At 41.3% G+C, this 24330-nt stretch overlaps 2 protein-coding genes across 2 annotated transcripts in view; both read left to right on the top strand.

Annotated features, from left to right (window-relative positions):
• The first annotated feature begins 866 nt into the window (after positions 1–866).
• LOC101164588 lies at positions 867–11488 on the top strand. Its single transcript, XM_004078265.4, has 7 exons — positions 867–1001; positions 1631–1752; positions 1891–2104; positions 3068–3213; positions 5930–6074; positions 8007–8151; positions 10525–11488. The coding sequence occupies exons 1-7, from the start codon at positions 950–952 to the stop codon at positions 10610–10612; spliced, it is 912 nt and encodes a 303-aa protein (XP_004078313.1). The 5' UTR covers positions 867–949; the 3' UTR covers positions 10613–11488.
• A 2748-nt stretch (positions 11489–14236) lies between these two features.
• The window catches only part of cadm4 (cell adhesion molecule 4), a 190005-nt gene continuing 179911 nt past the window's right edge, over positions 14237–24330 (top strand). The window contains exons 1-2 of the mRNA XM_011485610.3: positions 14237–14351; positions 14463–14634. Coding sequence (XP_011483912.1) covers positions 14571–14634 — 64 coding nt within the window. The 5' untranslated portion in view covers positions 14237–14351; positions 14463–14570. The remainder of the gene's footprint in view (positions 14352–14462; positions 14635–24330) is intronic.

The following is a 24330-nucleotide window of genomic DNA, read 5'->3' as shown; positions in this document are numbered from 1 at the left end:
GTCTGTTGTCTATGACTATTAGAAACAATTTGATAAAGGTAGATGTCAATTCGTTTACCAATTTGCTTTAGACAGATCGATCTGGTTGAATCACAGGAAAACAAATCGATTAATCTAGATTGGTCTGGTTGCCAATATTTATGATTTTCTTTACGTCTCAATACTCTGTATACTTTCACATCTCAGTGTTTATTTTCACGCCATGCTGTTGTTTTATTGGAAATATATTTTTAAACAAACTTTTTTATAATGCAAGATGATGTAGCATACGCCATCGTAGGCATTGTCTTTGTTAGATGTAAACGAGTTTTCCCTTTTCTTTTTTTCCCTTTTTCATTTTAATATAACTGAAGGTCTTAATTAAAAAAAAAACAACTAAGATTACACTAAAAACAATTTTTTTTATCCCCCGTGAGCAGTGAAATAAAATAAAGCGTGAAATGTTGGCTTGATAGGTTTTCCACATCGCACCAAAAAGTGTGAGAAACATCGTTAACACATTTTTTTCATGATGGCTCTTATGAGGAAGGAAAGAAAAAAAAACACACCCGCAAAGCTCAGGTTAAAACAGAAGTGGTTTGGTTCCCTGAGCGACGCGTGACGCGCAGAGAGCAGTCGTGATTATTGGAGCAGAGAGTGGACAGCTGCGTTTCTGGTTCACACAGTCATTTCCCATGTCAACATCCATCAGCAAAACTCTGTCATTAAATCTAAAAACAACGATAACGCTTATAAAAAATAAAAAAAAACAAAAACAAATCTTACTTCTTTCTTTTCATTTTTAAAGTGAAATTGACAGAAAAGTTTGGGGGCTTTTGGACACCAAACGAAAGCCACACCTACAGCGCGTCAGATAAAAACGCAGGACGCTTTCATTTCACTTTAGTCGCTGCTTGAAGACTTCTCGACGTTTTCTCAAGTATTTAAGTTAGTCTTTCTTTCTGCAACAATGAGATCTTTTCTTCTTGCTGCAGTTGTTGCCCTGATCCACAGCAGTCATGGTAAATATGTTTTTTGTACATATGTGATAGTCTTAAAATAACTTTTTCTTAGATTTATTTATCCTAAACAATTATTTTTGTAAAAGCATTGATCATAATTCTGCCACATGTATGTTTTGTATTTACAGTATTCTTTAGTGTGAGTTAATTTCTTATAATTTTCTTAGTTTGCTTATGTTTTGCAGTTTCTGACTTGCTGCTGTACTGTAGTGGTTATAAACCACTGACAAAAACAGGAAATGTCTTTTGAAACAACGAGAAACCGAAAAAAAACGCCTTTTTACATGTAAAGGCCAACTGAAGATCTTGCATAAGAATATGAGCACAGCTCTTAGCTGGGTTCTAGAATGATTGCTGCTTAAAGCGAAAGAAAAAGTGCCTTTGTTTGTTAAGAGGAGAGACATCAGTTGCTTGTCATGGGACATTGACGAGTATAAAATTCTTTATTTTCAATGTCATTTTTTTTGCTGGAAGTCTGAAACCAAATGTCAAAACAAGGTCGAGAACCCGTTGAAGCTGCTGGCCAAAGAGCAGCTTGATCTTCTGTTTATGTCGACATGCCTTCATCCCTCCTGTCCCATTCATGTTGTGATCAATAAGCTGTATCTGTAATATCTGTCCGCATGCAGCTGCTTTGATGATCAAAGGGCCAACCGAGCCGGTTCTGGAGGGAGATATGGTCACGCTGGAATGCCTTAACACAGACGGTGACCTCAACATCAGCCGCGTTCACTTTGAGTTCTTCTCTGAGGTAAGTCTGGGGAGTTATTGATGTATTTTCACATTTAAATTAGATTTGAATTACAATCCAATTTACATAAAAGCTGACCTGCTATATAAAACAAAATTCCTCTCTTATTTATTTATGTCTATTCCCTTCTTCTGCCAGTACATGCAAGGATGGAATCAAGTGTGGTGGAGAAGTGTCAGGTCATATTGCTTCTATGACAGAGCGGTGGAGGTCGAAGAGGACGGCGAGAAGGCATACCTGCGCCTCTTCTACCCAACACGTTTCTCAGGAGTTCCCGTCCGCTGTGTGTCAGACGCTGGGAATGCGACTGAGCCAGAATACGTCTCCGATTCGATAACCTTCAAAGTGCACTGTGAGTTAATATGGAGGGAAGCCAAAGTCCTATAATAAATGTTATCAGACTTTAAAAAAAAAACATGGAGGAGGATATAAAGGATGCAAATAAAACGCAGCTCATCCGGGTTTTATATTTGATAAAGGAGCGTCTCTCAACCTGAAAGCATTCTGACAAATTATTCTGGTACAATTATTCTGACAAAGAGATAAAAAAGTTTCTGAATTTACACCCAAAATGAATATTTTAATATTTGGAGCCAGCACATTTTGTAAATATAATATTTCACTGTTTGCACACAGCTTTTTCCTCGGCAAAAGAAAAACACACATTAATAATTTACAGCACTAGTCATAGTAATGGAATGGTATACAAAAATCAACAATAAAAAAAAATCACATTTAATTCCATGCTCAGGAGGGCTGGTTCAGTTTTTACTCCCCTGGAATTGCCCTGCTTTTAAGCAAAACTCTTCCTGCATGCATTGTCATCTGCAGCACGGTCAGTCAGATTTTCTGTCTTCATCCTTCTCAGTGGCCATCATATCGACCCTAATGCTTTTTGATAAGCTCCTCAGCCTCATGGGAGGAATCAATAAGCAGAAGGGATTAGAATGAACTATAGGACAGAGGGAGGCAGAAGGGTAGAGAAGCCAGGAGCTGGATGGACGTGGGCCATCTACAGAGATGGAAGAGAAAATGAGCTATTATTCACTACATTGCTTCTCTAAAGACTTCGATAAGATGAAGCCCATCATCATTACTATTGATTCCTCTGTACAGTCTGCACCAATTGCATCATATTTAAGCCTGCATGCTCAAGTAGACTTAAAGGATCTGCGTGTTGATCAGATGTTACCTGTGAGATGTTACCTGTGCAAACGTATGTTTAGTCACATCACTAAAGCCTTAAAAAAAGCCAACCCTAATAATGATCAGTTCATGTCTAAACTTTCTTTTTGCCATCCGTGCTGTGCTTTAGACCTGCGAGGGCCTTCTCTGACTATGGAGGGCTACTCAAGGTACATGGAGGTCCCGCAGGACGTGAAGGTGCGAGTTGGAGCCGATGTAGTGGTGAAGTGCTCCGCCAGCTCGTCAGAGGAGCCCAGCTACTTCTGGCAAAAGGAGGTGAGAGCACCTCAGCTGTGAACACAGCTGCAGTGTCCTCATTATGCGTTTGGAAACCTGTCATTTTCTCTCTCCCACTCACTCTCCATCGACGTGACCTCTTTAGATGTCTTTCCTTCCATTTCCAATTCTCTTTTGGCCTTTTCGCTTTGCTTAATTGTCTCACCTCCCCTCTTCCATCCTTATGTATTCCTCTTTCTTTTCCGGCCTCTCTCTTCTCCCCGCCTATGGTCTCTCCATCTCCTTCGCTAAAGGAGCGCTCTGTGTTTAAGTGACCGACTGGCTTAGGCTCACCTCTCACAGGGGACCGCAGCTCTGCCTCTTATAGAGGATTAATAGTTTAATGAAGTCTGGGCTAGAACCAGTCAACCAAAAAACAATTATATGGATAGATTTGTAATGATCTAGTGTGTGTGTTTGGTTAACTGGCACTGAATTATTCAACTAAGCTCTTCAAAGAGCAAAGAACAAAAGGAAATTAAAATATCTCAGTGTAAAACTGGCATGTAAAACAAGAGGAAGATGATTAGGCAGGTGATACACTGTGCCCTAGTGGCGAGAATGTGACACTATCTTCACTGCAAGTGCCAACATGCCATAAAGCCATCTAATCATGCAGTTCTGTTAGGAAATATATGCTTTACTCAAGTTACTTGTTTCCTTTTTTTGGTAACTTGGCACAGTTACCATGTTTATTGAAGATTTCATGCTAATCTGCCGTTTAAATGGCCTTACGAGTCCAAATCCTGTTCATGGTGTTAATACTGTTTGTCCAGGATCACATGGAGCTTCCGGACTTGGGTTTTGCTTGTTGACTGCAGAGCTGTCACTTTGGAGAGGAAGCTCTCGATGTTCAGATGGGTTTGCAGCTGTATGCTCCTGCACTCAGACATCAACAATGAGAACCATGAGTGACCCTGCCCCCCTTGCATTCCAAACAGGAAGTACCAAGAAGCCAAAATCCCTTGAGCTACGTACGTTGAGGCACGTTCAAAAACGGGCATTCTTGAATGCAGTTTAAGCACACTAAATTGTTGCTACCCAATTCTAGTGCATGTAACCCCTGTTGGAAGAACCTTGGTGTGAATTGTCACAGTGGTGCAAATCTTGCTCCAGGCTTTTTTTTCACAGCTCCATTCCAAAATATGAAAGACTTGGTGTCATATAACTCCTCCCAGGCACAAACTGCAGATATTAATTTCCCCTTCATGATCACTTTTCAAACAGTTAGTATTTCCGTGTTTTGGAAAGGACGATACCCGTACGTCACTTCTAAATCCAAGTACCTGATTGGTCAAACATGCTCAATTTGCCGCACACTTTGTACCTAGATCCTGAAAACAGACTTAAAAACTGGCATCCCAACACGTGAACACGAGAGTTTTGAACGCGGAAGCTCGAAAAGTGCATTTACAGGCGTTTACATAGACTCTTCATTCAACGCGCGATTAGTGAGTCATCATTTTTTCTTATTTTTTTCTTTAGTGCAAGTTATTCCCGGTATAAATTGGTCAATCAGATACCTCAATAAAAATGTGTGGTCTCACATTGAACTTTTGAAAGGTTTGACAGATTTTGTGTAGCCCGCTTTAATTGATAGGGGTGTGGACATCCAGCAAGCTCCCACCTGATTGGCGAGAGTGGTTGCCATAGAAACAATGACTCAGACCAACTTGAACCAATCACTACTGACAAGGACAGCATCTATATTTAAAAATAATGGAGACTCAATTGACTTTCTTTATTGTAGAGCCAGAACAAGCCATTTTCTATGGGTGGCGTCACACTCACTCGCTCCAGCTCTTATGCAGTCAATGATAAAGACACTCAAAGACAGGATTATCAGAAATCGACGATTTACAGTTTAGTTTGACAAGATTTTGCTTGTCTCTCCCTATGCATGTTTGCTCGTGTGATGGGATGTGGAGCACTGGGTCGGCCCAGTTTGACAGACAGCCGCCGGGAGCACTTTGGCCCCCGGCAATAACAGCAGGACAGAGGCAGAAACGGCCCACTGCTTAGGAGCCAGTAGATTTGCATACAAAATGCCGCTTTGGCCAGACCTGGCCTTTATGGGAAATCCTCTTAATTCAGATCTATTCAAATTGAAATGGACTTTCTTGGCAGGAACTGCAGCACCCGAGAGCCAAATCATTTGCATTGTGTTCTGTTTTTATTTATTTTATTTTTTTATGCTTTTTTCCTTTTTTTTTTTACCCCTCTCCACCTTCATTTGTTTTCCAATCCTCCTGTTTGGCTTATTATTTGTTTCCTCCCATGTTGGGCTCTATCTCATAATAGTGCTGCTATTTCTGTGTCAACAATTCATTCTGCTCCCCTGCCTTCTCATTACGTGTTGTGTTAGCAGTGCGTTGTTGCAACATTATTCTTCCCTGGTAATAGTGTTATCTGGGTTAGTGACTTGTGCCAATGTGTGTCCTTTTGGTGGGATTGTTTCACAGGTAAATACCTCATTTGGGACTTGTGGGATTTCTCTATGAGGGCAGCAAACTAGGAGATAGTTCTGCTTCTTTGTCTCTATTCATCTGTTTTATGTCCGCCCCTTCAGAGATTTTTTGGAGAAAAAAAACTCTTTCAGAATCCTTTTTCCACGTTTCTTTTTTAAATCCACTCTTTCAGTTAGTTTGTTCTTTCAAAGTTGTAAACAGCATGGAAAAGTTTCCATTTTTTTCTCTTGCTTTGTTCTCTCTATCAGGGCAGCGACTGGGTCCTGCCATCACCGCTGCTGAAGGTGACGAAGGCGAGTGCGCTGGATGAGGGAAAGTACACTTGCCTGGCCAAGAATCCGTCGGTGGAGTCCCTAAATGTGCAGCGGACCATCAGCATCACCGTTCTGCCCAGTATGACTTTCATAACACCTTTTCTGCTTTATTCTGACCCCTTCCTCTTTCTAAATAGTGCGTCATTTCTCTGAATTTAAAGGGAAATTGTGACGTAAAGCATAAAGCAAAGAAAGGAATTTAAACAGAAGTTACAAATTCCATGCCACCAATTGTTGAGTCCTGCTAGTCCTTTGATCGATTGAAGTTCCAGTTTTATAGCCACCGTATGTCCCAAACTGTCTCTCGTAAATCAGATTAGCATGCAAACGTTGTCGAGTTCCCAGTAAAACCAACTTCCTTTTTTCACACAGGACAGGTTTTTTGGGAGAATTCTTTTCCCCCAGATGGGAAGTGGGTAAAGTTCAGGCACGCTAATATCATAAAACAGGAGTTATGAGCAGTAGCCATGCAACCTTGAATGCCAACAGTTTATGGTAGCATAAAAAAGGTTGAGGAGGGAAAAAGGAAAAAAGATATTTATTACTGTAAAAAACTAGAAAAGGTGAGAAATGAAATTAGATCTAAAATGTCAAGCTTGTAAGGCTTTCATACCTGAGGAAAGATGCATAATACAAATCATAATGAGCAGCAAAGATGTATTATAGCTTGAAACCATATAATAATTATAATTTAAAGATTCAGAAGAGTGCAGTTGTTTCACCTGGTCTTTAATAATTTTATCCTTAAAAGTAATACCAAGGATGCAAGATCACTCAGTCAAAATTTTTTTTGGTTTTATATATTTATATATATATATATATATATTTTTTAGACTTATGTGGACAATTTGGATGTTCTTAGACTGTCAGTAACTATATGTAACTTGTTTCCTGAGATAAAATGCTACCTACTTCTGAATAAATGGTGGAAATCACATCAACAGATTCCTCAACGAAAAAACATTAAAGATCCCATTGACAATTAAAAAAGCAACACAAATTGTTAAAAAAACCAAAAAACATTTCATTTTAGAAATCCAAACAAAATTCCAGAAACCACAACACAAAAAAAGTTAAACATAATGTTAAAAAAACGTAACAAGCTTCTGGGCAAAGCAACAGTTTGACTGGTTAATCAATTTCTTATTGATTTCTAAAAAATACTTTTGTTTTGCTAACTGTTTTTTTTATTTTATTTAAAATTTTAGTTTCTGGAATTTTGATTTTTTAAATGTAATGTTGTTTTTTGTTATTGCATTTGCTTTTTTAATTGTGATCTATCTTTGAGTGATATGTTGATGTGATTTGCACCTCAGGCCCGCCATAAAAATCCAAGTAACAATCAACATATTTCATATAAATTTGATATTTACATCAAAGAATTTCATAACAGCACTCTAAATGTGTTTGCCTTTTTCATCTTTATCACTCGAATATGTAAAGGTTTGCATTCAGTTTTGCTGCAGTTGCAGAAACACCAGGCTCCGCCCTCCATTGTCTCTCCAGCATCCTCTCCAATTAAAATAGGAGGCAATGTATACAAACTGGAAAAAAGACTTTCTCTTTAAAGAGGAAGACTCTGCTGCTTATATTGTGCACTATATTTGCTGCCCAAACCCTTTAAAAGAAGTCTTATGACTCCAGCTGCCCCCAAATCCTCTGAAAGCTCTGTGGTACGAGAAGTCAATGCATGTGTTTGCTAGTGCTTTAAATGTTGTCATTTGCTTTATCCATAGCTCAAAAACCAGCTTCTAAAGAGTCCCCCCTACTCAAAAAATGATGTGTAAATTCTGCCACACAAAGGGGGAAAATCAGCCAGTTTAAAAAATTCAACAGGCTTACTTCCTGAAGGTCAGGGCTGCATAAAGAACTGCAGCTTGTCTGGAATCCAGACCCTGTTGCTCATACAAACAAATATGAGGTCGACTAAAGATGCTTTGCCCGGAGGCGGTTAGCTCAGCTGATTCTGGATTCTGTGTGAAGCACATTTCTCTTCATGTGTGTCCTGCAGAGGATGCCCCTTGGTACAAGACTACTAATGGCAGTCTTTGGCTGATGACCTCATGCGCGGCTCTGGTCCTGTTGGCGTGTGTCCTCTGCGTGAGCGTGCTCCTGTGCCGCAGAGCCAAGAAGATCAAGACCAGCAAGGGGCCCATGTAAGACAACACTGTCCGAGTGTTTGTGTCATTTTATTCATGGAGCTGGAGTTTATTTTTCATTTGTTTCTACATCAGCCATTAAAACAAGAGGGAGCACCGCTCAAGCCGAACATTAAATTTGTCAGATTGATCCGCTGGAATAAGAACTAGATTCTAATCATATAGAGAGAGCCTGAGACAAACAGGATTCATCTGCTGCTGTCTGCATACCAAAAGTCTCCCCTACTTTCTCTTCATAAGCACCTTTTACTCGCCAACCACTTTGAAGTCACTTTGGTTAATGATGTCTTAAATCATGTTCAAAACCTGATGGATAATATACCTTTGAGTGCAACTCAGCGTGTGAGTTTGTTTACCCTCTTCAGCCTCTTGTTTTCCTTAACTCATTCCCTGCTCCCCGCCTGCAGTTTAACTTCGTCTGAAACTTTTAACCGCTTCCATGGTATTTCATTCTGCCTCATCCAACAGAACCAAGACCAATGACTTTAAAGACCCACTCAGACAAAAATCCTGTTCTTAACATATTCTTCTGGCAGTTTTCTAATGATGATGTAACCCTTGTGCTATCCTAGGCACTTTAACATTGGGAGTTGGGTCATCTAGACCCACTAGACAGTGCTCTGAACCTTTTTTCTTCAATGATTTGTGATCTTCACTGGTGTCCATGGATTACATGAAATCTTTCCACCTTTATCCACCTTTGTCATGGTAGGGAGAACACGTCAAAGTAAGGGTAGGGTCATCTAAGATAGCACAAGGGTTAAGAAAATTAATTTTAAAATTGTGTTTCTGCATATTTCTTTATTCAAATGGTTGTGAATCCGGAGTAGATGAAAAAATGTAGTTTGAATACGAGCTTATTTGTGACGTACAAAATGTCCTGGGTGGGCCACAAGCTCCACAAGCTTCATTCCGATGTATTCACTTGTTGACAACTAGATCCATGCACATCTTGGTTTTCCTCGTCCGAACAGTTGCTCAGAACTGTTCGACCAATATTGCTCACCAGTTTTGTGATCTCTGTAATGTTAGGCTACGTACACACCAGGCATGTGTGGAACATTCAAGAACCTGCTGAATGTGGGTTTTTGAACACACTTTTATCATATGGCAAACAGGTCTGTCACTACCCAATACTAGCGCTTGTACTCTCAGTTGAAAAAGATTTGGTGCGAAATGTTGAAGCGGTGCAAATCTTAAGAACCTTGCTAAACGCTTTTTTCTTTTACAGCTCTGTTCAGATACATGAAAGATTTGGCGTCATATAATTCTGGCTGGACACGAACCGCAATTATTCAGTTCTTATTTATGATCAATTTTCAAACAGTTTGCATTCCATGTTTTGAAAAGGACACTATCCCTACGTCACTACCAAATCTGTGTCCCTGATCGGTCAAAATTCAACAAGTTCACTCAATTGCCCCACATTTTGGATGTAGAACCCAAAAGCTGACTTAAAAACTTACAAAGTAACTCAGGAGTTTTGAATGTGAAAGCCCAAAACTCACGTAGATGTATGTTAAAACATAAGGGAAAGCTGTCGCTTGAACACGCATTTCCGAGCCCAGTGTGAACGTAGCACTAGGTTGGGGGTTTAAGGGGTTGTACGCTTGTGGGAGAGCATGAACATGTAGAGAGCTCTCAGCAGGTTTATTCTACGCCAGTGGTCTTGCCCACTATTCAGAGGGGATTTTTTTAATGAACTACTGCCACTCTACAGAAACTATGTCTTAGAAAACAACACCTCTTTTTATTATGGCATGAAAGGCATAACCATAATTGGAAAACCACTGGGAGCGCTTTGAAAAGACATCAAAAGATGGACTGTGTGGGTCTTTAAAGGTGCTTGAGTGTATGAGCGCCGCATCACCCTCAGTCTCTGAATGTTTATTCAGAAAAGTTTGAAACTTCATTATCCAAATGAATATTCAAGTCTTACCTCAGCAGGTCTGACCCTCTTGACCTGACCCTTGATCTCTTTAATGCTCTCCCTTGTGTTTCCACACACGTTGCTCTTGAAAAGTGTGATTTTTTTTTTTTAATGTGAAGTATGGAAAAAATGCTCCATCAATATTAAGGAAATTAGGGGAACTCTCATTAATGTGATTAACTGGCTGCTTATTCCTTTACTCTTGAGCTTTATCATTGTGAGAATTGAGCGTATATTTTATGTGGAATATAAAAAGCAGGGCAAAGCTATTTTCCTAGTTGGTACAGAGGAATACACATCGCAAAATAAAGGTTAATAGACTTTCATATTGACAGCCAGGTGTGCCTCCAGTTCTAAACTATCATTTCCCCACTTATGCTTTCAGAAGGCCTGCTGTGAGATCAATATAGTGATGTTGCTCTGTTTTTCCTTCTCTCCAGTGATGACCACTCTCAGAAGAAGCCAATCTACCGAACAAGTGTTGAATCCATTCCCTCCACCTGCATGGACAAACAACCCCTGGTGTGACTTCATAGTCGGAGGGAAGGATGGGAGTTTGGTGGGGAAAGATCAGCCAGCCAGGGAAGGAGAAGGAGAGAAGAGGAGTGAGGGGATATTGGGATATTGGGAGTCTTGAGTGGAGTGTAAAATCCAAATCATTAACAAGCTGGGTACAAAGAAACCGCTGAAGGGCAAATGATTGCTTTAGAGATGCCGAAACAGCTTTGCATGCGAGTATAGACTGCAGTTGTGTATCTGAGGCAAAAAGGTGGGCAATTTTCTTTTCATTTACTCTGCAGCATGGAAATTGGCTCGCTACATTCTTAGCAAAGGGGATGATGATTAATCTTTGTGTACTTGTAAGACTCCTCGTGGAATTTTGCCTTTTCAGTGACAAACGGAATTGTTTGAGCCTTTTATCACAAATGGAACATTTGAGGGACGGGTGAGGATTTATTTTGTTGATTCATTTCTTTCTCAGCGCTTCTTAAAATCATAACCAGCTCAAAGAGTCACCAACACTTGAGCAAGACTTTTGTAACCTTTTTCTTTTTGGTTGTTTTTGCGGCACTTAAGCACTTTGCTCTGTTATTCTGTTCTTTGAATTTCTTTCAAATGACATTCCTTTTTTTAAAAATATGACCCCTGCCTCTGATGTGTTATTGATTTTGTTTCTTTTTGATATGAACAAAGAGATTGGAGATGTTGAAAGGTTGGCCAAGCATTACTTAAAAAAGATTTTATCCTGGGTTTGCATCTGTTTGTTTACCAACGTTCCTCTTCAGCATAAAAGATTATCCAGAGGGAGTCATTTTTAAAGGGAGCCATCTTTGTTGCTGCACATGCTATAGAGTTCACACTTTGAATAAAAAAAAACAATAATAAATTCATGTAACCTTGAAACATTAGCTGCCTCCATCTCTGCTGGACTGGATTTATTCTACCCCAGCCTTTCCACCCGCGTGCCCAAATAACCATCATATACAAGTTCATATTTTTAATTTTCTCCTTGGTTGCCTTGCAACCCTTAAACTGGCACCATCACCATTGCTTGTTACCATAACGATGCTCATATCCCTGAGAATTTCATTACGCCTGTCTGTTAAAGTTATGCAGGATTTGATGTGGTTTTATTATTAGTGTGTGGTTGACCACGGGCCTGTTAGTTATAATGGGCAAAACGGCACTTTAACAATGACACTCCATTAAGTGTTGCACGCACCACAGAACACAGCCTGGATAATGTTATTAAACTGATTATTCAAGCCCCCCAGTACAGCTGTTGGAGGCTGTGTTGAGCATTTTAAACCACTATTTATATTTCTTTTCTAATTCTAAGAAGTCATATTGAGCCTTGAATACAAACAAAAAGCAAAGAATCAGATGGATTAAAAGAAAAAATTGCAAATCTTTTAGCCTTGGACTTCATTATGAGTAAAAAGTATGGACTGATCCTCATTTTCTGTGATTCTGAATGGCAGGAAGGCCAAAAAAAAAACCCCTAGAAATTTAAGACAAAAGAACGAAATTGTGGGTCAAAGGCTGGGAAGAACAAAAGTACAAGTCTGCAATCACACTCTGACTCACTTAAACCAAGCCTCTAGATTTAAAAAACAAAACAAAAAAATCTGGTCCTGGCAGTAGAGAGTTGGTGATGAGCTGTAAACTACAGTTTTCTCAGTCCGCACATCATGTTTGGTACACTTCACAAAAGTGACCTGTACCAAACATGACACCTCACTGAGTAGTCTGCTGAGCTGCTGAACATTTGTTTGTGCAGGTCCTTGCCTGGTTCTGGTTATGTCATGGGAACTTGATTTTGCATGTGCATCCTACATATGGGTGTTATTGTGTCAAATGGGTGAAAACGAAGGAGGGAAGTTTGACGGAGAAGCAGGTGTTATCCCCTCATTACTCCCTGACAATGCCCCATCTGGTGAGAGGGTGCTGCTGCCACTAACGCTTTGCCAATGCTTCACAGAGGCTGACAGAAAAAAAATGGAAGAGGGTGGCAACTGGAGAATTGGTGGGGCAAATATTATCCTAGTGAAAACAACTGGGTCAAATATGGAGAAGAATGAAATTAAGTGGGAAGAGACAGAGGTAAAGATGTTCTCTAATACATCCCACTGGTCAGACATGAGAGTTTATAGGGAGATTACATTCATTTTCATGCCATTGCTTTGTTTTTATGCTTCCTCCTGCTAGATTTTTTGAAAAATAAAACTGACCAAAAAGGTCTGGTGGCAGATGAAAGGCCAAAGCATGGCTGGAAGCCATGGTGTGAGATACACACAGCAACCTGAGGGGGGCATCAAAGACACAGTTGAAACAGGAGGACATGCGGTAGCCTGCATGGTAGCCTGTAAAACAAGATTAGGGAAGGGAAAATAAGAGATCTGGAAAGAGAAACAATTTTCATAATGGAGAAGCGCTCTCTGACTGGAAACACAATTATGGAAAACCTGCAGCCGTGGCATGAGGAAAAAGGTAAAAGGACCCTAAAAGCAGGGCCTAATAGCTCTGTCTGCAGTTGAGCAGAAAATACTAGCCTGTCCTCATCATATGTTTTAATTTTGGGCCATTGTGAGCTGAATGAACTTGGGTTAGTTCATCACCGCTGTGCTGCTTCTGGATGCAAACGCATCTTTTGGAACTGAATCTTAATTTGAAATAAGAATTGATTTAGAAAACTAAAAATACTTCATCCAGAGGAACTTAAACAAAACCTTATTCTGAACTTCCCTGGATTAACGTAAATCTTCCCCAAAATGATAAGAGTGTATAGATTATCAACCAACTCAACTATTCTACCTAAATTCACATTTTTATCATTTCTTTACCCAAAAACCTCCTTATTGTTCCCCAAAAAGTTTCACAATAAATCCTTTGGATGGTTGTGCTCTCATCGGGTATTACTACCAACTGTGATACATTTAAACAGTGGATACACACAATAATTTGGCTGCTAAAAACTTTCCTTATAACTTGTATAATAACTTTTTATTCGATCATTCTAACAACTCATGCACGTGAGCTGTATTGGGGAGTTGTCCTATGTGTTCTGGCCAATCTGTGCCCAAAGTTGAGTCCATTTTTGTTTTCAAAAAAGCTTTTGAAGAAAAAAACCTAAACAAGAAAAAAGCAAAAACAAGAAAACATTCTATTCACACGAACACGCTAAACACCACTTCGGAAGGCCCTCTGCAGGTATGTTTATATGCAAAACATTCAATTTCTATGAGGGGAGGGGAGTTCTTCAGGTGCAATAATCTTACTGAAAGTCTAAATAATAATATAAAAAATACTTACAAATAATATAGTAAATAAATATATATAATATAGCCATTGTATTTAATAAAAAATGATAAATGAAGGTAATTGTGATGTCTAATTTCTAATCAACTCTGAAGGCAAATTAGCAGTGTCTTTTCATTCAGACATGAAAACGTTTACTTTCTTCCCCACTTTACACATCAAAACGTTATCAAATTGTTTTATTAATCATAACTGAGCGACCAGATTTCATTTAACTATGCCCTCATTCCCTCTTCAATTCTCCAATTTTCCTCACTTGGCTTCAAAGCCCACCCGCTTGCTCTCTTCCTCCCTCTTCCACATGCTCCTGCTCTGCCATTGGCCAGAAAGACGCGTAAGCCCGCCCCATTGGTCAGCTTTAAGTACAATTACAATGAAAAATAACCAAGAAAAACCGGCTAAGCCATCATATACGGCTTCATGGTAGGAGAGGCAGTGGGTGTGTTGTGTGAGTTACAGCCCTGCTATGTAAAGATCTGTTGTTGACGCTCTGACTAAGCGCTGGGGAAAAAACGCGCACTCGCTCACTGGCGCACGGCGCGCTCTCATTCACACACAGGTGCGCGGTCGCTGTAGGTCTGCGGGAGAGTGAACCTGCGGGTTCCCGAACACTCTACTCACTGCTGCGAGGAAGAGGAATACTCAACAAGACTAAGGAATACCAAGAATGGCCGCGTGGAACTACTGCGTCCCCGTCTCCATCCTCCTTGTCGCCTGCTTGGTGAACACTGGTAAGGCTCGGACAGACACAGATGAGTGAGTCAGTGAGTGAGTGAGTGAGTGAGTGTGATTGGAATGAAAAGAGCCGCGGTGCGCTTTCCATGTGCAAGTTTCTCCCCAAGTCTGCTGCGGAAGCGAAAGGATGAAGAACAAGTGAAGACTCAGCCAAAACAATTCGAGTCAAAAAGTCATAAATATGAAGAGCTAAAACAGGTGAAAACAAAAGCGAAAGCAGCCGGGCTTGACGGGACCGGGGTCTTCCCATGCTCCGCTGACCCTCATGCGTCACAGTATTTTGATCTGGCTATTTTTCTCCAGGATTAGCCACGTATCAGAGCTGCTCTGCAGGGCTGGACGGGACTGTGGCAAAAGTCTCGTGTGCATTAATCCCTGCGCGCGCGCTCAGCTCCGACAAGCCCACGAGAACACATAACAAACGCCCGCAGTGGAGCAGATGCGTATCAGCCACTACTACAGCCAGAGAGGCGGGAAGTGTTTGTTGTTGCTTCTTAATTCTGCAGCAGTGACAGGAAAAGACCTTTGAGACGTCCCTTTATCAGATAGTTTCATTTAACAATCCCATAACAAAGCCTTGTAATCGCTCCCGCAGAGCCCATGCCGGCTTTTATCCCCTCTGCTCATTGGGGCACCTCAGCCTGGGATAGTCCTGCGCTGCTCCCTGATTCTGCTCAGAGCAGATGTTGGAAGGGGGGGATATGTAGCAACTTTGCTTGCAAACCAAACCTGTAAACGTGAGCATCCTCTGAAGGAGTGATGCTGTCATGTGGATGCTGCGCTGTGTGTGTGTAGGCCAGGGAAAGGGTTAAGTTCTGGTCCTGGATGTTGCCACAATCACATCTGCTCAGGATGTGATGATGGCTGGTCCTTGCTGCCTCACCGTTTGCTTGTATATTGATTTCCTCTTTGGAGAATGTGTGTGTGTGGGTTTTTTCCCCCTTTTTTTCCCATTTGTGTGTCTGCTCCAAGACAGTGGCTTTCTGATTTATATGCATGAGCTGTAGGCGTTAGAATGGCAGTCTAAATGGTGTACTGTGTGTGAGGGGTTTGTGTGTGTTTATCTGGGGGTCCGTTGATGAGTACATGTGCACATGTGCGTGTGTGCGGATGTTGTTGTGTACAGTGCAGGGTTTTGGCTAAGCTGCAGGCACCCTCAGCTGGGGGTTGCTCACTGATCATTGCCATTAATCTAGGCTCTGACAGGGGCCTAGAGACAGCAGCCTGGGGATGGGGGTGTTAAATGCACAAGGTGGACAGGGGAATGAGGCAGAGAAAGCTCTGTGAAAATAGTTTCTGATGAAAGCACACACATAGTGGTTCTGCTCAGAAAGTATGGCTTCCTTTGGTCATTTTTCTTTACAGTTTTGAGTAAAGAAACAGTTGGAGGAGAGAAGTGCAGTTGGATGGGCTTGGTGGTTGACAGTATCCCAGGATGGCTACAGAAAGAGGGATTGGATAAACTGAATCAAAGGGTCATGTGAAAATGGCAAGCCTGGAAGACTTCACCCTCTTTTATAAAATGAAGAGGGTGAAAAAGAAAGGGCTAGAATGAAGGAAAAAAGGCAAACGGTCTTCCCAGTGTGTTTGACAGGCAGGCCTGAGGGGCACGCATTCAGTCAGCAACATACAGTGAGTGGTTGAAGACCCACTCTGATAAAAATTGTGTTTTTTAAACGTGTTCTTGTGGCATTTTTATCATGATGGAGGAGATGTATAAGCAAAATTAATCTTAAAATTGCATTTCTGAGTCTATGTATTCAAATTGCTGTAAATCATCAGCAGATGCAAAAAAGCAGCTTGTCAGTGAAATGCAAGCTCCCTGCTCCATTCTGATGCATCAACCTGTAGACGACTTGATCCTCATCCAAGCCGTAATCTGGCTCAAAACTGTGCAACTGGATAGCTCCAATATTGCTCTTCCTTTTTGTTGCACCAGTAATGTTAAGTTGGGGTTGGGAAGAGCTGTAAGCTAGCGGGAGCGCATGTAAACAAATGGATGAAGGGCAATGAGGGCAGGCTTACTCGGCTCCAACAGTCCTGTCCACATCTCAGAGTTCTGATGAACTACTGCCACTCTGCAGAAACTATGCTTAAGACGTCATAATCACGTGTAAAAGACAACTGGGAACACTTTTAAAACCGCTCAAAAGATGACTGCAGTGGGACTTTAATGATCAGGGGCTTTGTGGAGGGAGCACATCCACAGCAGTAAACTTCCCTGTCACGTAAAGTAACAAATGCAGTGAACCCCACCTCACTTTGACCACCCTTAATCACTTCCCTCCATCAACCCTCTTCCTTCACCTCATTCCAATGCCTCTCCAATGCCTCCATTACCACCTGTCTTCTCACCGTGTGTTTTAAATCACCTCCATTTGTTTATTTCGAATGTGTGTAATGAGAGCCACCCGTTTGAGCTTGTTCCCCATCATGCTGTTTAGACCTTGGCTTTGGCTCTCTCGATTGAAAAATGGCAGCAATTGGGCGTACTTGTGGGAGGAGATTTGAATACCAATTATAGCTTGTGCACGGGTGCAAACGTGCACGCACGCACATGTGCGCAGGGAAGCCACGCATAAATCAATGTCACAGTGTCACAGATCGGAGGCTTGGCGTGACGACACAAACATCAAGGGAAACGCTGCAGGTTTGCAAGCTAAAAAAATGTCGGCACGCTTGTATACTTCAGATTCTTTTCAACATTATTTACTATTAAAAGATTAGTTAGATCTGTTGGTTATAGTGATTTAGAGCTTTAAAACAATGAATAAGAGTTTGTTTCACATCAGGGTTAAGATGGCCTTTTTTGCTAGGCTGGCTGCTTGCTGTATTGCTTTTCTTTATTCTCTAATGCATCCAAGAAGCCAGCAAAGCAAAGGGTTATCCTTTGATCCTTACTTTGGAGGGTAATTCATCTTCAAAATAAAATGAACTCGTCACCAATTTAATTAAGACGAAACCATGTTTCTGTCTCCTCTGCCATCTGCTGGTGCGCTGTGTAAATGAGCTCAATCAGATTCCAGTGCCACAATGATATAGATTTTTCTTCCTGCAGTTCTCTGCCTTTTGCAAGTCTAAATATCCAGATAACCTGAACTTGGCAGACGGTGCTGAAAACCCCTTTCCGCAGACAAAAATGCAAAAAAAGACGCAGAAATTCGCTTTTTTGTTTTGCGTTACGCCCCCTGCTGCTGTTGTGCACAACCTTGTTTGATCAACTGATGCAGTCCTAAAGGGTCCTGACAGGGTGGCCCACTATCTGAGCTGAGCAACTGCCTCTGCTTAAGCTCCATAAACAAATTGTGTAGCTTCAGGGGGGAGTCACAACAGAAAGAGTTACGAGGCTTTTTGTGGCCTGTTTTCATTCTCCTCTAGGCTTGGTGAATGCATTACTCAGCGGGAGAAAGTCACTCTTAATTTTTTTTTATACCACTGATGTGTTTCACAGTGATTAGACCGTAATCTGCCCCCAGTCTTTGTTTTGAACTTCTGCTGTCTTGAACATCTCAATACCCTCCTTCAGCACTACAGTGAGGCGAGAGTGGGGGCATTTATTTTTACATTGACACAAATGCTTCAGGCCTATAAATAGGTGTTTTATTGTTTAAGCCTTAAGTGATAGGTACTTTACACTAACTTTTTTATTTTACAGACAAGCTATATTTTTCTTAAATCTTCACAAAAGTCTGGGATTTTACTTCTCAAATTACATTTGTGCCTTCACTTTCTTGAGAAGAAGTAACATATGTTTCAGGAAATCTGTGATCTCTCAGATCTGTAAAACCGGGTCTCTGGTTTCAGAAAAAAGGGGAAATAAGTCACAAGTCCATTAACTCCATCCCTTCTACAGCGCTGTTTTGGTTCATGCTTTGTGCTCATGGAAAGGTTCATGCTCATGTAAATTATGATGCATGGTGATTGAAAGGGTCACACAAAGACACCAATTGGCAATTGAATCCTTATTTCTCATTTGACCATTTGATTAATTCTCCATTAGTGAAACTTTCTATCAATCTAATCAGCCTTGCGCTAATGTAGAAACACTCTTTATGGCTGCCACCTCATCTCCTCGCCATTACTATTCCCCTGACAGTGCTACTTGTGATTATCATAATGGTGATCTATGTCGTCCTTACGTGTCGCTCTCTGTGAACAACTGGCGGTTCACCAACTTTGCTACTCAAGTTTTTTAATGCTGAGTGCTGTGCCAAGGGCATCTCGTCCATTTGCTGGCGTTCGAAGGCTGCCAATCAATCCAGTGCTCTTAAGTACATCAGATCAGTGCAAAAGCAGCCGGTCAGGGTGCAGCTCTCCATCATGTGACCCCATGTCCCCTGAGCCAGCAGCTTTTCTCCAGCAGCGGACCCTCTACGCTGTACATTTGTGTTTGCTGTAAAACTTTGACATCAGCGCACAGCTTTTTGGTTCCGACACAAAGGCAACTGCTATTTATTCCGTCTGCTAGGGTACAAAGTGTACTCATGTCAAAGCCAGTCGAATGCTGAATTGCGGAGGGGTGAGAGGGGATAGGAATTCTAAAGAAGCACGAAAGCACGAATGCCATGGGGTGAACATTCTTTGCTATTGGTGACACAGTTTCCATGAGTAGGAGTAAATATGTCTGCCTCCTGTTTGGCCGTGGGCTTGTTTAACACCCTCTCTAAATGCTGTGACACCTGTCTCCACGGCTCCTGCAGGGCACAGGACTAACATGGTTAGACAGCAGCCTCCGGTTACGCCAGTAACCAAGGTGATTATCCCCACTCAGGTGGTGCGGCGGCACCCTCACCGGCCGTGATTGGACTAGAGAAGCTGAATGAGCTGAAAAGGGCAGGGGAGTAAAATCGAGGAGCTGAAAGTTGCGCGCTTTGCCAGTGTGGAGGCTAATGCACATCCCATGTGGAAGACTTAATATATGAACGAGAGGAGGGAAGGATGGCTGTTAATGATGAGATCGTTCAAAAGTAACAAGGGTCACAGAAGAGTTTGGTGAAACTGTGGTGTTGGGCTTGGAGGCTGCCAATGAAACCCCATTTCCCTTTTTCTCTGGGTGGCCCATGTGCTCAAGGGAGGCTAGTTGATGAAGAGTGACCAGGCTTAGCTGGGGCACTGGGAAGCTGATGGGGTCACGGAAGAAAAGTGAAAGCGTCATGGTGACAGAGGGGGGAGAAGGCTGGCTGCGCACTGTATAAAAGAATAAAGAGAGAAAAAAATAGAAAGCGGGAAAGCACCAGGGGCATGTGTCACAGACCAGTGAAGCAGAGGAGGAAGTCAGGAGGAGAGGAGTCCAGCAAACAAGTGGATGATTGCAGGATTTGAGCTTTAAAAGGAAAATGTCTGAAAAAAACATGAGGGAAAGAAGACCACGTTTGTGGTAGAAAGGGACTGACTGGTTTGTAAAGCAAAAAAATGAGAGTAAAGATGGAGGAGTGGCATTAGGAAGCTGTGCCCAGAGCAGAAAAATACATGGTGTTTGAGTGTGAAGGGGATAGAGGTGAGTAGGAGGTAGAGCAGACTTGGAGAGATGGATGGTGGCACACAACGATAAAGATGGAGAAAGGGCAAGCACTGTGTAGGTGACCACACCTGAGGGACAAAATGTCATGATTGATGGTATCAAGGCTTACACTTGGACTGTCACACCTACACACTAACTTCGACTCGGGCAAAAAAAAAAAAAGTCTAGAAATGTCTCCCACTGCTTTACGGCCAGTACTCCTACTTTTAGAAAAGCTACGCAGTCCTTCAACACTAAAGAACTAAACACCCACGCATACACTAGGCTGTTCATCTCTCTGCCATTTAAACTCCTTTTTCATATCATCACCATTAATAGATTTGCTTTGAGGAGATTGTCAGAGACTGGAAATTGCCAGTCAAGGCAGAGCACAATCTGCTGGGAAATCAGATGGAGATTTTTAGAGCGCAGACGCAACAATGCCAAAGAGGTCTCAAGTGACTTTTCTATCTGGGAAAACTCTTAAAATGTCTCTCTAGCAAGTGCAGCAAATTCAGTCAAGCTATTACCATGCCTGGCAAAGATAAAGTGGCTACACATATGCTCAGTTATGACAATTGCACCAACTTTTTTAGTCAAACATAGTTCAACTTTGATCATATTTTGAATCTTCCCTGTATCCTGAAAACATTATTAGGAAAGATTTTTGCAAAAGGTTAAAAAGACGTGTGTGTATTGTGTGCAGTGAGGTCTTACTTGCTGGACTACTCTTACAGCTCTCTTGATTACAAAAAAACAAGGAGTAATTGTGTTTGGTGGGTCTAGCCAACACCTACAGACACTGAAAGTTTTTAAGGAGTAAAGTTTTCTTCAATTATCTTTGAACTTTGCTTTTGTGGACAATTCTGCTGGTGCAGTACACCCTTGATGGTTTGCCAGTCTATTGCAGAGCAACACAATCACACCTAGGTTAAAGTTTGATTCATCAATTTACCTACAATGCACATTTTTGAAATGTGGGAGGAAGCTGGAGTTCCAGGAGAAAACCCACACATGGACAAAGAGAGCATACTAACTCCACACAGAAAGGACCCTGGTGGGATTTGAACCAGGGCCCTCATGCTAGAAGGCAAAGGTGCTGACCACTACACCACTGTCCAACCCCCAAGTATAACCTAAGATTAGGACTCCAACAGAAGACTATGCTCTGATCAGCATAGTCGAAAACAGACTAAATAGTGCTCTAGTTGTACCGTTCCATTTCCAAAAGAAACCCTTTTTCAGGCTTGTCAGTTGTGTTAAAACGACTTCCAAGACTCACTGAGTCGTTTCCCTGTGAGCTTCTTCCAATTTGTCTGAAGCAATGTTGATGTAGTAACAACACAACAAGTTAAAGGCTGCTTGTGGTGCTTTATTTTGAAAATTGAACGGATTCTTTGTGTCATTATCGTGCCAATTTTCTGCCAGCTTGACTTGCGGACTGACACAGTTCTGCCAGCTGCAATAATGCTTCACTCAAACCGCTTTGCAGCCTTTGTTTATGAGGCTGGAAAATGAACCATTTTAAATAACTTTGGCCGGACTTGTCCATCACTTGGTTTAAAAGCAAATCATTCAAACTAAAAAACAGCCTTATGTTAGTGAAATAAGTTAGTATATTCTTTATAAAAAATACTGTGTATTTATGTTTAAAAATGCATATTTCTACATCATAATTTTTCTTATCCACGTGGCAAACACATTTTCTATACATTAAAGTCCTAAAAAAGGGTCAATGTCAGTGGTTCAAGCTTAGATTGCCTGCTAACCATTTACTCGAACAGAGGCCAAGTGGTTGTTGACATACCCGCTTGTAAAAAAGGAAGAAAAGAATCCACTGCAGTTAACTCTACATTTATTCTTAACTTGTCCTAGTTTTCTATTTTTTTCAGCCAAAAGCCAGTCGTTATGAGTTTTATTCACTTTATGTTGAAATCATAACCAAACAATTGAAAGCAACTAATAAGAAACATATAGTAACAGAGCTTGATAACCTGATGCTTCTCAAAAGAACCTGCCTTCCTTACATTTTTGCAGAGTGAAAACATAGATGGACATATAAACAGGAAATATATCAGAGAGGAACAAAGCTAGTGGTCATGCTTCATGTGCAAGATTTACAGCAAAGATTTTCCACGCTCTTTCAAATGCAAAAGGTCATCAATTCTTATTCTGCTTTCAGCACAGGAAAAAAATCCCCAACAAAAAAATGATGTGATGTACCCACCTCGGTGAATAAAAAGGAGCGTAAAAGAAAACCAGGCCAAATTAGATTGCTCCTGTAGCTGTTTCTGCACACATTGTTACAGCTGGCAAGGCCACTTGAAAGGTGCCCAAGCAACGATGACCTTGAGGAAGGCGTTAGCTGATTCTCTCCTGAGATTCATTTTCCGCCTAGTGGCTGAAGGGGCATTCAAGTGCACGGCTGCCGATTCACCTTACAACTGTTAGGAGGCACGCCCCCCACTTACCTCACCTTTCATAAACCATGACTAGCCGATTGAAGTGGTGCTTGGCTCAAGTCCGCAGATTTGTGTATCCTTGTTCCGATCCATCTGTTATACGGATATTATCAATGACCACGGGAGGACCGCGTTTTTCCTTTCTGACCATTGCTGCGAAGGAGTGGAACGTGTGAACAGTCTGTGATTCTGAATGAGTCTGACAGAGGCCTTCAGGCACTGGGCGCACTTGAAGAGAAATGGTGGTTCACAGTGGCTGCTTCCTGCTTGCCTCCAATGGTGAATTGAGCTGTGAAGCAGCCTGCGAAGGCCGGTGGGGTTCTGTGGATGGCACCAAAGTAATTTTTAGCTTTTGTCAACTTTGTGCCATGGACAGCAAATTGTTTTTGTGTCGGCAATATAGATCCTAGAGTCTGGAAAGGGAAACAGTACACACAGCACGACAGCGTCGCCTCCTGACTGCATATACAGTAACATACTTTGTTGCTAGGAAAACTAATAAAAGAAAGCTGTAGGGGAATAGTCCTTCATTCTTGATTATTCTCTTTCTTCCTACAGGCTATGAGGGCTAACAGTTTCCCTCTTTTTTATCAGAGCAGCTCTACCTACAGTTTTAGGCAACAGGAATCCAGTTTGCTCTGTATCTGACCAAAGATGAAATAAAAAAATGGTCCTATTCTTGTTTTTAAAGATCTGTTTACTTGCATTTACAATCAATAATATCCAAAATAATAATAATTAAAAGAAAAACTCTTATTTTATTCAGTTAAAAAACACATAATTTACAGTAGTTCTGATGGCCTGAATTTTTAATAATGTCAGAAAACATTAAAAGAAGGGCCACACACTGACAGAAGACAATATTTCTTCGTATTTTTGTAATTTCTATTTTAGTGAATTTCAGTACCTAATGGACCTTTTAAGATTTAGCTGGTACAGAAAAATTCTAAGGATGTTTTAACATAAAGTAATATTTCTCAGTAAAAGTATTTATATATATATTTGAGGTCTTCATTGTGGGAAATAAATTAGTTTAATACTGTCTATATGCTGTCTTTTGTTACATACTATATTTTAATTGTTATTTATTTAATTATTTTGTAATGAAGAGCCCATGAACACAATTCTCTGCAAATCTTCTTTCTCTTTCGGCTTTTCCCATCAGGGGTCGCCACAGCGAATCATCCTTTTCCACCTCACTCTATCATGGACATCTTCTACCCTAACATTAGCCAACTTCATGTCCTCTGTTAAGACATCCATATATCTCCTCTTTGGCCGTCCTCTTGCCCTCCTGCCAGGCAGCTCCATCTCCAACATCCTTCTACCAATATATCCACTATCCCTCCTCTGAACATGTCCAAACCATCTCAGTCTGGCTTCTCTGACTTTGTCGCTGACACAGGCAACATGAGCCGTCCCTCTGATGTACTCGTTCCTTATCCTGTCTAACCTGGTCACTCCTAAGGAGAACCTCAACATCTTCATCTCCGCTACCTCCATCTCAGCCTCTTGTCTCTGTCTCACTGCTACCGTCTCTAACCCATAGAGCAGAGCTGGTCTCACCACTGTCTTGTACACCTTTCCTTTGAGTCTTGCTGGCACTCTTCTGTCACACAACACTCCTGACACTTTCCTCCAACCGCTCCAACCTGCCTGCACTCGCCTCTTCACCTCTTTTCCACAATCCCCATCACACTGAACTGTTGACCCCAAGTACTTAAACTCCT

Source organism: Oryzias latipes, chromosome 16 (genome assembly GCF_002234675.1).
Source record: "Oryzias latipes chromosome 16, ASM223467v1".
Classification (NCBI taxonomy): domain Eukaryota; kingdom Metazoa; phylum Chordata; class Actinopteri; order Beloniformes; family Adrianichthyidae; genus Oryzias; species Oryzias latipes.
This window is presented reverse-complemented; position numbering and strand designations above follow the sequence as displayed.